This window comes from Tenrec ecaudatus, chromosome 9 (assembly GCF_050624435.1).
Source record: "Tenrec ecaudatus isolate mTenEca1 chromosome 9, mTenEca1.hap1, whole genome shotgun sequence".
In the NCBI taxonomy this organism is placed as follows: domain Eukaryota; kingdom Metazoa; phylum Chordata; class Mammalia; order Afrosoricida; family Tenrecidae; genus Tenrec; species Tenrec ecaudatus.
In genome coordinates this window covers 121,883,092-121,895,709 of record NC_134538.1, presented here as the reverse complement: position 1 = coordinate 121,895,709, position 12,618 = coordinate 121,883,092, and the positions used below count along the sequence as shown (strand labels likewise).

General features: G+C 49.2%; 1 protein-coding gene across 2 annotated transcripts in view; it reads right to left on the bottom strand.

Annotated features, from left to right (window-relative positions):
- Positions 1-12,618, bottom strand: part of GSAP (gamma-secretase activating protein) — a 116,188-nt gene that overhangs the window by 16,271 nt on the left and 87,299 nt on the right. For both annotated transcript variants that reach the window (XM_075558500.1, XM_075558501.1), the window contains exons 20-24: positions 6,398-6,526; positions 5,032-5,090; positions 4,323-4,354; positions 1,851-1,912; positions 640-735 (exon numbers count right to left, since the gene is read on the bottom strand). In XM_075558500.1, the coding sequence (XP_075414615.1) occupies positions 640-735; positions 1,851-1,912; positions 4,323-4,354; positions 5,032-5,090; positions 6,398-6,526 (378 nt within the window). The remainder of the gene's footprint in view (positions 1-639; positions 736-1,850; positions 1,913-4,322; positions 4,355-5,031; positions 5,091-6,397; positions 6,527-12,618) is intronic.

Here is a 12,618-nt window from a genome sequence, read left to right as displayed (position 1 = left end):
TGCTTCTATGACATCGGGGCTGATGTCACCCATTTGGATCGCACCATTTCAATAAGTAGCGACAAAGTAAATGAGCTACCAATCACACCAACAGGCTTTCAGATGGCAATGTTTATATAATCGACTTGGAATCTGGCCTTTTGGGTCTGTTGGAGCTAATTAAAACTTGACGTTCCAGTTAGCACATGCCTGCAGCAGCCTCAATGCACAGCTAACCCTGCCTGTGTTTAATAACGAGCGCGAAGATGCCAGGACGACATGTGAGCGTTTGGCTGCCATGCTGGATTCGCCACAGCCAGAGCTTCCGTGAGTTTGAAGCGAGGACTGAAAAATGCCTTCCACACCCCAATCCCCTTTGTCCATTGGTTTACTTCCCTTTCCTCAATGTAAAGCCCCACATATGCGAGGGCTTGGAATTGCGGAGAAATGGAACCAGGTTCACAGGATATGCCCTTCATGTTTTGACGCACCCTCACACGTGGGTCTGAGAACGAGAGGCCTTCAAACCCGAATTGAAAAACGTGGGTGGCGTCAGTGCACTACCTCCTGGGAAGGCTCTGGAGCCGCAAAGTGGGCTGGGGGGGAGCGGGGGGGGGGGGGGGAGGGGAGGGGGAGGGGAAAACAAAAGGCAACACCAACCAGTTTGGAAATGTAGTCCAGGACCATCTGCTCAATTTCCTTCTTTTCCACACCCTGTAGGTGACTTAAAAGGTGGTCTCTTAGCTCAGACACCATCTGAAAACAGGATGTGGATTAGAGAAGTCAAAATCACCAAGGGACTTGAATTAGAGCTAGTTATGTGGATAAGTCTCCATCAGCATAACAATATTGGTAGGAAAACCCCACTGCCCTCCATGTATAGTCCTCCAGACTCCTCTGATTGGAATGAATCAAAGGGTCCCAATTATTTTTTTTCCCAAGAAAGAACCACTTATAAGTTGCACAAGCCCGGAGGGAGCAGCTCAGAGTGGAGAGCTACCCAAAACTGCAATCCGCTCCAGGTGAACTCTCGCCCTGAGGCCCAGAGAGGACCAACTCTCAGCACAGAGTGCCTCTCAGGGAAGAGAGGTAGGAGGGAAAAGAAATGTCTAGAGTTTCTCTCTCCACCCTGCAGACCTGGGTTTAGACAGTAAAAGCAGCCCCCCGGCAGGCAAAAGGACGAATCATGCATTCGGGTATCTCCAAGAGGCTTGCTCTTCCTCTCCCCTTCCTCTCGGGATAATCCCAGGGTCTCCTCCTCGGTGGCTGACGCCCTTGTCCCTCCCCACACCGAGTGGCTCTTTCTTCTTCCTTCCCCCTTCTCTGCCTCCCTTTGGCCTCGATTCCCTCGTCATCCAGAGGCCCTCTTGGCTGAGAGATCTTCACCCCAATAAACAGCCTATGAGAACTGGACCACTAACATCACACATGCGTGTATCTTCCATGTTAGCATGTTCACAAATAGGGTATGCATTGTGTAAAGCCTACATACATCACGACCTTCAGGACCAGCGTGGAGTTTGGCCTCGAGCTTCTGCTAAGTGAGACGGCTTTGGAAAGATTTGCTTTCCCCTTTAATTAAGAGGAGCACACTTTTTTGTGCTCCAGGTATTCTGCAATAACCATCAAAATGAAAATGAAAACTCACCCAGAAGTCTATCAACCTATATTAATATTTGAGAGGTTATTTTCTTTTTTGGTGTACATCCTATTTTAATGTTTTGCATTCTGCTTTTTCAATGTAATCATTTTCTTGTGTCATTAGTGTTCTTTGACCACATAAGAGTTAATGGCTGGTAGAAAATATACCAGTTTTTGAAAGAATGAGAAAAAAAAAGGGTAAGAAGCAGAGTTGGGCGGCACCCACTTACCAGCCCCATCAGCAGCCTCTGCTGGCGGTCTTCCTCCTGGAAGAGGGGTGCTAATCTCCGCTCTGAAATAAAACAGAGCAGCCGGCTAGCAGGGAAATGGGCAGGAAGGAAAAGGGATTCGTGCGGGCTTCCCGTCTCTTAAACACGGAGAACGTGTCAAAACATCCTTGATAAGATAAACATTTCCTTTAGATAACTGTCACCCTGGTGGCGCAGTGGTTACAAGTTGGGCTGCAGTCCACCAGGCCAGCAGTTCAAAACCACCAGCCGTTCTGTGGGGCAAAGAAGGGGCTTTCCACTCCCGTCAAGCGTTCCAGTCTTGGAGTCAACTCACAAGGGCAGTTCTACTCTGTCCTGGGGGATCACCAGGAGTTGGTGGCGACTCCATGGCAGTGTATTTGGGGTTTAACTGTCACCCATCCTAGAAGCTGAATTTACCGCTCGGGCCCCTTCCTCGGGTCTTTCTGCTTGGAGCACAGAGGCACTTATGGACTGAAACTTGACTCCACAGCACCTAGAAACAGCGTGACCTGTAGCAAAACCAACTTGCTGACAACCAGTCTGGGGCTTTTTCTTGCCTTTCCCCCTTTGTTCAGCAAGGATAACGGGGCAGGTAAACCCACATCTCTCTAGGTCTGCTCTCACACTTATTCCTCTTCTTCCTCTCCCAGATGCCCAGGGCACAGTGCTGGTCAAGAAGGCAGGACCACCTTGGTCTCTGTTCTGATGACTCCTTCTGTGCAGCCGTGGATGCCTTTGGACCCCTTGGGATAGATCCTATCTGGAGCCTGCCCATCTCTTAAGCTTAAGATGAAACTATGCAAAACTTGAGCTCCACAGCTCTCAATATTTCAGCCAGAATATTCCATCTCAGGCAGCTCTCTCTGTAGAAAACAGGCACGTGAGAGGAAGGGAGAAAGCTTCCGCATGTGCATTAGGAGAGCCTGGCCTGTGCTGGGGTACCGACAGGCCTGGGGGAGGGGGGACTGCAGAAGTAGCTCTGTGAGTGAGAGCAGGAGGTGTCGACAATGAAAACTCAACCAAGCCAGCAACACTTCCACATGGCAACCCCCACTGACTCACGCAGGGTGTCCCCGAGTCACACATTCACACGCCTATCTGGAAGGCAGAGCCCCAGCTCCAGGGACGGCCTGGTGACAGGTGCTCAGGGCTCATTCCCCAGAGCTGTCCATGGCGGACATGTAGAAAGCTGAGCCCCGTGGTTCGGGGCTCGGCTGGGGGAATGTGCAGCAATGCACTAGATGAGGGGATTCTCATGCTTCTAAAGCATTGGGCCCACAAAAGACAGGGAAAAAACACCCTAATACTCTGTCCTCTGTCATCAAGTCAATTCTGATGCATGGCATCCCTACAGGACCAGGCAGGCTCCCCTTTGGGTCTCCAAGACCATGTGTGCTCTTTCAGGGAGCAGAAAGCCATCTTTTTCTCCGGTAAGGGGTGAGATGGGGGTGGGTTCAAACTACTGACCTTGCAGCTAGTGGCCCAACGCAGAACCCTTATGCCAGCAGGGCCCCATACAAAACAGAAGGGGAAAAGAAAAAAAAAATAGCTTTTTAATTTTCCTTGAAGTAAAAGCTGAGCTTTCTGAGGTGTGCAAGACACCAGATTCCAAAGACAGGCTACTGCTGCATTCCGCTCCCCAGTCTCACCTGACGTGTCCCAAGACCGACCTCAGATGTGACCCACCTGGAAGGTTTTCTTCCAAGGTCCCAGCCCACCGCCCCGCCACCCCCACCCCCCCAAGCATGCCCACCTCCTGCATCCTGGAGGATGTTAGGCGTGGCACCTTGCTCACACACAGGCTGCCTCACATACCCAAGCGCAGGGTTGCTCTTGGCTGCGAACCCATGTCCCTCTTGACTCTCCTGAGCAAGAGGGACGCTCTGCAAAATGGACCATGGCCTGTCCGCGAGCGCCCCGCGGTGGTCAGGAGGGCCCGCACTGGCGCGTGCACTTTCACCCTGTTCTGACTCCCACACCGGGTATTTCCCCGTATCCCCCCTACCAGGGGATTCCCCACCTTTGTACTTAAGACTCTAGCCTGAAGCCCGCCCAAGCTCTCTTCAACATGAAAGATGCAAAATGAAGACAAACAGCTGTGGTGTGCTCCCACAGCTGGAGCCAACGTGGCCCAGCCAAGGGGGCGCCCGGCAGGCTCAGAGGGTACAGCCAGAGGGCGCGCGCGAATTAGATCAGCGCCACAAGAGAACTAAGGAAAACCAGACACCGACCCAGCGATGCCTCCAGCCCACGTGGGGAGTGCTCTCCCTGCAGGGCCCGGTGCTGAGGGGGCCCTGGAGAGAGAGTGTGGGCCCCTGGACAGACAGGTGCGGCCACTCCACCTGCGGCAGCAAGGGCGTCTCCTCCCCAACCCCAAGTGGCCGGAGGATGAGCAGCCGTCAAAGCAAAACACGGCTGAGATCTGGAGGCGGACGGCAGTTCTTTGCTTACCAGAATTCCTTGCTTCGAGGTTAGAAATCACCCTACAAAGAAATTAGCCCATGTTATTCACAAAGGAAGTATTATGTTCTCTTAAAAAAAAAAACCCAACAAACTAGGTTCATAACACCTTACGAAAATACCCTCTTCGAAACACCTGGGGGGGGGGCTGTGCCTTAAAACCTCAAAAACTGTAATCATCTTGGCTAGAGCTGTAGGCAATTACACAAGCTTCCAACTCCGAGTGCTAACGCTAACGAGGCAATCATTCCCAGCCCTCAGTGACAGGAAAGAATGGGAACAGAAAATAGAGCCTGTTGGACCAGGGCCTAGCTTGCAGCACTGAGAGATGACTCATCTCCCCAAGCACCGGGCTTTCAAAATAAGAGCCTGCTCACCCGCCACGAACAAAGCCCACTGTTCAAAACCCGCCTCTCCTGCCGCCTGCCTGCCCTCCACACCGTGCTCAGTTCCTAAGTTATCCTTAGCCCGGAGTCTTCCTTGTGCAGCGTGGAGTCTGTAAGGTTAGCATTGGAACCTTCCAGACCAACAGCGTCCCCCCTCATTCCCATCTTTGAAGGCACAGTGGCTGCCCGCTTTCAGCTGGCCAGCCTCATGTTGTGGAGGACACATAGCCAGAGTGAGCTACTCCCAAGAAAGGGAGAGGGAGAGTCGCCCCGGCAGTGACCTGAAAGAGAGACAGAGCCCCTCCTGTACTTACTTGGTGGCACTGTCGAGAATATTCCTCACATAGGCAGTAGACCTTCGTTTCCCCGTGTTCTGGGGAGAGAGCAAGCAAGGCGTAAGACAGCGGAAAGATTCATGGTGGCACTTTTCACAAGGATGCAACGCAACATAGTTAAGAGCTTCTGAGGGAAGAAAGGTACGTCTCAGAATAACAGCGCACCTAGAATTAAGATGGCTTTCTAAATTCTGAAACAACCATTCATAGGAAGCATCAAAAATAGTTCAAAGAAAGTCCATGCCCCTTCTGACCCATACCCCTCGATAGCTACATTTTATGTGACTCTAAAATGCTGCCAGACTCAAGAAATCAGCACCAGTACAGTGCACATGACTGGCTCGGTATCATATGCTGGTAGACACATACAGTTTCAGTAACTACCACCACACGGAGACAAAGAACTACCCATCACCACAAGACCTCCCTTCTGTGAATGAGGGGAGTGCGGAGTGGGGACCCAAAGCCCATCTGTAGGCAACTGGACACCCCCTGACTGAAGGTTCACAGGAAGGAGATGAGCCATACAACTTTCCTCTAGTTCCTAAATCCTTCCTCCCCCCGCCCCCCCACTATCATGATCCTAATTCTACCTTACAAATCTGGCTAAACCAGAGGATGGACACTGGTACAGATAGGGACTGGAAACATAGGGAATCCAGGACAGATGATCCTTTCAGGAACAGTGGTGGAGGACCAGAGGGTGGAGGGAGAGTGGGGTGGAAAGAGTGAACCAATTACAGGGATCTACATATAACTTCCTCCCTGGGGGACAGACAACAGAAAAGTGGGTGAAGGGAGACGTCGGACAGTGTAAGATATGACAAAATAATAATTTATAAATTATCAAGGGTTCATGAGGGAAGCAGTATTGGGGAGGGAGCGGAAAAATGAGGACCTGATGCAGAGGCTTGGGTGGAGAGCAAATATTTCGAGAATGATGAGGGCAATGAATGCACAAATGTGCTTTACACAATTGATGTATGTATGGATTGTGATAAGTTGTATGAGCTCCCAATAAAATGATATATATTTTAAAAAGACCTCCCTCTGCTACTCCTGTAGAGGCACACCACCCCCATCACCTCTGGGCCGTCCCTGACCCCTGAAATCCCCAATTGGCGAGAACTTAGAGGTTATTAAAATCAAGTTTTAATGATCCAAGTAATGAAAGGACACACTTGATGACTGTGAACATGCGGTGTCCCTTCTGCCTCAGTTTCTCAGCAGCAAGACTGTCACCAGGCCTGGCCGTGGAGGACAGTGTTGCTGGTCGAAGGGCATCCCTGCGTCCAGTCGTGCACTCCGTTCCTACTGCTCACTTTGTTCTCAACCCCACACATACCTCCTCCCGGAGCAGGTTGCTCCACTCTCTCTTGATGACGCTGTTGTTATAGTACAGGGGTCGTTTGGCGTACTTGACACAGTCTAGCTTGTAGTTCAGTTTTTCCCAGTCATCCGTAAGGCTGCGCACCTGTTAGAGACAAAACAAACAAGCGAACTTCAGAAACTAGCCTGGTGGCTCCAACTACCCAGCTGGGTCACTCCAGCAGGGCTAGAAACCAGGTCTACTTCATGACACTGCACTTTCCTGCTCGTTTAGAGATTCTATGAGAGAGAAGATGTAAGGCGCCTTGCCGCCTCCACTCCACTTTCTAGCCTCCTTTTCAACAGAGGGAGCTGCTTGCTGTGCACTTTCCAGGACCAGAACCAGCCCCGGACGGACCCAGCATGTCACCACACTTCTCCCGCCCAGATGTCGGTTGTGCCTTAACTTGGCGGACCCATTGTGGTAGGCTTGCTTTCTCACCAAGTTATTCTCTCCCAAGGCTGTTGTTTAAAACTTAGTTTAAAAGGCGACATCCACTAGTTCCACCTGGGTCCTAGGTGCCCAGTGCTCCACAAGGGGAAACGAGTTGCAGGTCTAGTGAGGGCTCTATTTATACTGCTCAGAGGGGACAAGCTGTTACATCATTTAAAGACAATCAAGAACCATGTTCATACATGTTTAATGTCGAAATACAACCGATACAAGTCGTTATCAACGAAGCCAGGGCTATGACTCATACTTTCTCGCCAAAATGTGTGCATTTATGAGCGGTCAGACTGGGGCTCGGATCCAATGCGTGATCATACAGTTCCAGGTGGCGGAATGCCTCCTGTGGTAGCTGACCGGGCTGTACTGCACGACTGAAGAGCTCCTTCCTACCTAGAGTGTCCCTCAGTTCAGAAAAAGACCCTTGGGTAATGGTACTTCAGAGAGACCGCTCTCTGTACTTGTTTAGCCTAAGTGCTCAATAAAAGCCCTGCTTCTCTTTGGTTGGACACATTATGATCATTTACTGTCACATTATCAAAATTCTTGTAGGGCAGTGCTATCAAGTTCAAGTGAATCTTGGATTAGCCGTGAAATGAGTTCTATCATGAACTTACAACTTGCTGCTTTGAAAACTGGGCAAGTCCGCTCAGCCAATATCCCTTCCTGCTGAGTCAGGACATGCATTTTCCAAGAAAGCATCGTCTTCGGAGGAAATTGGGGACTGCAGCCACCTCTCAGTCCCCACTCAACCTACCCTAACTCGCCTTGGCTTTTCCTGACCATCGATTTATAAGAACTGTTCTTTGGTCTACCCTTTGGCTTTGCTTACACTGGAGAAAAATAATGAAACCGGTCGTGGCAGGAATAGGTTACTGACAGTCTGCACTGCAGCTTTCTGGCTAGCCGGCAGGCTGCAAGGCGTGCACAAATGACGAATGGTGTTGTGCTGACATCTAGCGGCCAGCTCAGCTGTGAACGCCCTTGGCCAGACACATGAGGTCATCTTGAGTGGGGCCACCTGACAGCCAAGGGTCAAGCTTGTTAAGTTCTGTTTGTTTGCCTGCTTCTGTGGCTTTGCTTTTCACGGCAGTCTCAGGACACGTGTTCTCCAGGCCTGAAGCAGGTGCCCATCCTCTGCTCCCCTCTCAAGCCAAAGGTCACTCCGATGTCAGACCTACTGACTCACTCACAGGGGGGAATCCTCGGAAAAGATCGCTCCCAAACTGCTTTTCCTCCCCTCATTCCTCCACTGAAGAATCCCTTCCTCAGAACCTTTTTTCTGCTGAAATCCGACAGGCAAAGTACAGCTCTTGCTAAGTCCATGGGCGGCTGTCGAGAACCCACTTACTGTAAGTAAAATTGTGTGTGCGTTTAAACCGCATTATCCTGGGAAGCTTTACAGCTTGCACCAGATTTTTAAAAGAATCCGTGATCCAGAAAAGTTCAAAACCACCGAATTAGAAGGGAAACCATTTGAGTTTTAAAATAAAACAGCTCCTTACAATTATGTATACAAAAAATAAAAGCCTGTTAGCCAAACGTCCCAGAAATGTTTTCACGCGAACTCAGTCGTCTGGATGTGATACAGACATGAAGAGAATACAGAGAACAACAACGAGTGGCTACAGCACTGGGAGATCCATAATTTTCTTAAATGGATCACCAGGCGATTCTTGCATGTACATAAGAATCACCTGGGATCTTGTTAAGCTGTGGAATCTGATTCATTGTGTCTGGTGTAACTAAGTAAGCAGTGACTGCAGACACCAGGTTGAAGGTTCAAACTCCCAGCTGCTCCTTGCGCAGTTGAAGCTATCTACTATTCAAAAGATGGGGCTCCTCAGAAACCCCAGCTAAGAGCGCTGTGAGGTGGCAACGGGGCAGGACGGACTGGGTGAGACTGGGCTGGATGGGTCGGGCTGGGGCAGGCGGGGCCATCTCAGTAGGGAGTCACGGGGGAAGGACTGGTTTGAAGTCCTGTTGGACACCGTGTAGAACAGTCCGACTGAGTCTCAAATTAACTGGAATCAAAATTGACTTGACAGCTGCGGGCTTTCTAGTGTGATCAGATGCATAGGGAATAACCCAGGAACTTTTTTTTTTTTCTGCGCAAGGGGGAGTTTTAACCTTTGAATTTTAAAGAAAAATGATTTCCAGTTTCTTCTTCAGAGATCACCAGTTGATCTCTTGGGATGACAGACAGCAATTACCAATGCCGTTTAAATATTGTAAGTATCAATTAACGAAAAGATCAAAGGGCTCCTCCTCATTAAGGAACCAATTCCTGACTTAGACTGGCAGAGGATCTCTTACACGGAGGAAAATAAAAGGGCTTTGTGGCCCTCACTCATCTGCACATTCCTGCCAAGGAAAAACATCTGCCTTTCATTTCCAAAGGCCTGCTGGCGCTGGTCCTGGTTCTGCTGATTAACCAGCATCTTCTCGCAGAGGGGGAAAGCCAACGCGAAGAGTGCCTTCACCCAGGGCCAGCGCTGACCTGGTGGAGCTACAGTATCATGCAATCTGGCTCTTCCACAGAGCCCTTGCATGTGCCCCGCCCAGTTCGAGTGCAATCCACTATCTCCAGCTCAAACAGGTGTGCAACACACACATGCAACCTCGCAATTCCACCTGCCTGGGTCAAAGTAGAGTGCTCGGCTATACCTGATTTTTCTTCTGAGGTGCCTCTGGGACCGCCCATCTTTAGTGAACAGTGCCCATGTTAACTGTTGTCCTAGAGCTAGTGACGGCCCATCCTGAGCCCAGATGATCTGAACATAAATAGCTGATGTGCTCAGGAGCCTCGCCCTGCCTGCTAAGGGGACTGCGGGCTGCCAATGCAACGTTCCTGTTCCCAGATGAATTCCCTCCTTTCCCTCCTGTGCTTAGCGGGCCATGGTGGTATAGTGGTTACAAGTTGAGCTGTGATCCAAAAGGTCAGCAGTTCAAACCCACCAGTCCCTCCTCAGGAGGAAGACGGGGTGTCCTACTGCTATAAAGAGTTGTAGTCTCAGAAACGCACAGGGGCAGTTCTACCCTGTCCTATGAGTCAACATCAACTCGAAGGCAGTTTGGGTTTTTTTGGGTTGGTTGGTTCCCCAATGCTTAGCAAAAGACCCTCTGCTTTGCCACAGCAGGGTAGTTGTGTTAGTCTTTTTAAATGGAATCACTAAATAGACATACAATTCTATCTCACAACTGTAATACCCCCGGAAAAAGCCCACACTAAGATAACTCTATCCTCTCAGTCCTAGGAGTTAAATACTGTTTCCTCGGCCCCAGCAAGTGGTTGGTAGGAAAAGAACAAAAAGAAACTTTCCCAATCCTCTGGCTGTTCCTCAGTTTCACCCACTGAGAGGGAGGGGCTGCATTTCCTTTAGAAAGGAGTCACCCACTGGGTGGGCACTTCTGTGCAGGGATGCTTCTGAACAAAGTATGCGTGTGAATAATTCACTGACCTCACCGTCCCAAAAAATATCTACAGGAACAGAATTTTAGGAAATCCATCCATCTTTCCCACAACAATTTTAATTTTTTAACTGGTGGCTCTTCTCCTTTGTTTTTGTGGATACTTCTGAGCTCTAACAAGCCTTTTCAGTAAATGAAAATGACAACTGTCTTCCAGAGAACGAGAAAGAAGCATCTTTGTGCTTCATTAAGTTCCGTAATTAATGCAGGAGCCCTGGTGATGCCGTGGGTCCCACACTGAGCAAGGTTGGCCATTTAAATCCACCAGCCTCTCCACAGGACAAAGATGAGGCTGTCACTCCCATAAAGATTTCTTCTCGGGAACACAAAGGGGCAGATCTACCCTGTCCTATAGGGTCCCTGTGAGACACAAGTAGTTTGATGGCAGAGAAGTTTGGGGGCAATTTCTGTTGAGAAGCGATTAATTATATTCATCCCTGCCCAGTTAACGGTTTCTAGACATTTTTTAAATGAACCAGCCCAAACCAACCCCACTGCCACAAAGTGGATTCTGACTCACAGCCACCCAGCAGGGCAAGGTAGAACTGTTTGTTAAGGTGTCTGAGGTTATACATCAGTGGTTCTCAACCTTCCTCATGCTGCAACCCTTTAATACAGCTCCTCATGTGGTGGTGACCCTCAACCATAAAATTATTTTCGTTGCTATTTCATAACTGTAGTTTCACTACTGTTATGAATCATCATGTAAATATCTGATATGCAGGATGTAGTTTCAATGTTACAAATTGAACATAAAGCATAGTGATTAATCACAAAAACAGTATATACTTGTAGAAATATTTATTTCTAATTACAAATAAATGAAGTTTTGTCTTGAAGCATGGTGTAGCATGGGTAAATCTTCACGCTGGGTACTCTATGTGGTCAGACCCACCTGACGATGGATAGAGGAGCTGTCTCAGTTCCTAAGACCATCGGAAATACATGTTTTCCGATGGTCTTATCTTAGGCAACCCTTGTGAAAGGGTCATTCGAGCCCCAAAACTGCTGTTTTATGTCTTTAGATGCGCAGACAGCCTCAGCTTTGTTTCTCAGAGGGTTTGGTGGCCTTGAACCCATTTCTTTTTGTTCGCAATCCCACGCTCATCGGCCCACTGTGACACCAGAAACATCGCTAAGTAAACAAGTGTCTGAGTGGAAGCACTCGGGTCTCACCTAGGCTTGCTTTTCCTAAGTGCTCCAGGCAGGAATCTCCTATTTGTAGGGATGCTTGTGCTTCTGATGGCTACTGGTGGGAAGAGGTGTAAGTCTCTGGTCTTCCCAAGTTCTTGGTGGGGTAGTTAATTATCTCTAAACAAGGGATTAAAGATCCCTGGCAGTGCTCTCTGGTAAATGCTGGTTTCCTTATCACAAGGTCGGTGGTTCAACCCCACCAGCCGCTCCACCAGAGAAAGGTGAGGCAAACTGCCTCCTGTAAAGATTTATAGCCTGATTGACTTGATGTTGGTGGGCTGGGGGTTTGGGGAAACAAGTGCTCCAATACATTAAAGATATCTGAATTAAATACTTAAATAAGCCTTTCACTACTCCCAGCATGTTCATCCAGTGCTTCCCATTGGACTGAAGTAAGGAATTGTCTTCCTTTCCTCCTTGCAGCCTTCTGGGGTTGGATGGGTTTGCTTCAGACTATAAAATCAAGGGCAACTTTCCTTACCTTTTATAAAAATCTGCCACTTCCCCAGGGCAAGCCGCATCTTCACAAAGGGATACAAGTCGCTTCAAAGGGTCACTTTGTATGACGTTCCTTTTTAACTCAAGTGCCTGCTTCAATCTACTTCCTATTACTGTTTCCCTTTTTTTTTTTTAACATGGGGAATCCATCTGTTAAGTGGAGATTTTTGTTTCTCAAGTGATACTCTTCTAACTGAAGTGGCCCATTCACTCTAACACAGTCACATATGAAACCTGGGAAAGTGCTCCTCTCCACACTGCAAGGATGTGCAGAGTGAGCCAGGAGACAAGGCAATTTTGCTTCCACGGTGCCCTCACCTATGGAACTCTGGGCTGCTAACAGTGTGAAACCACTAGTCACTCCTCAGAAGAGAGACCGGGCTTTCTACTCCTGTAAACAGTTACAGGCTCAGAAACCCACAGGGCCAGTCCCACCCTGTCCTGTCCGGTTGCGATGAGTCGGCAGTAATGAGATGACCATGCGTTTGGGCTGTTTTGGTTACTGAACTCGCTACTGGAGCAGAAAGGAGGCCACCGTGGTCAGCAGGGCTAAGACGGGGTCCCTCCAAGTCTGGCCGGAACCGCAT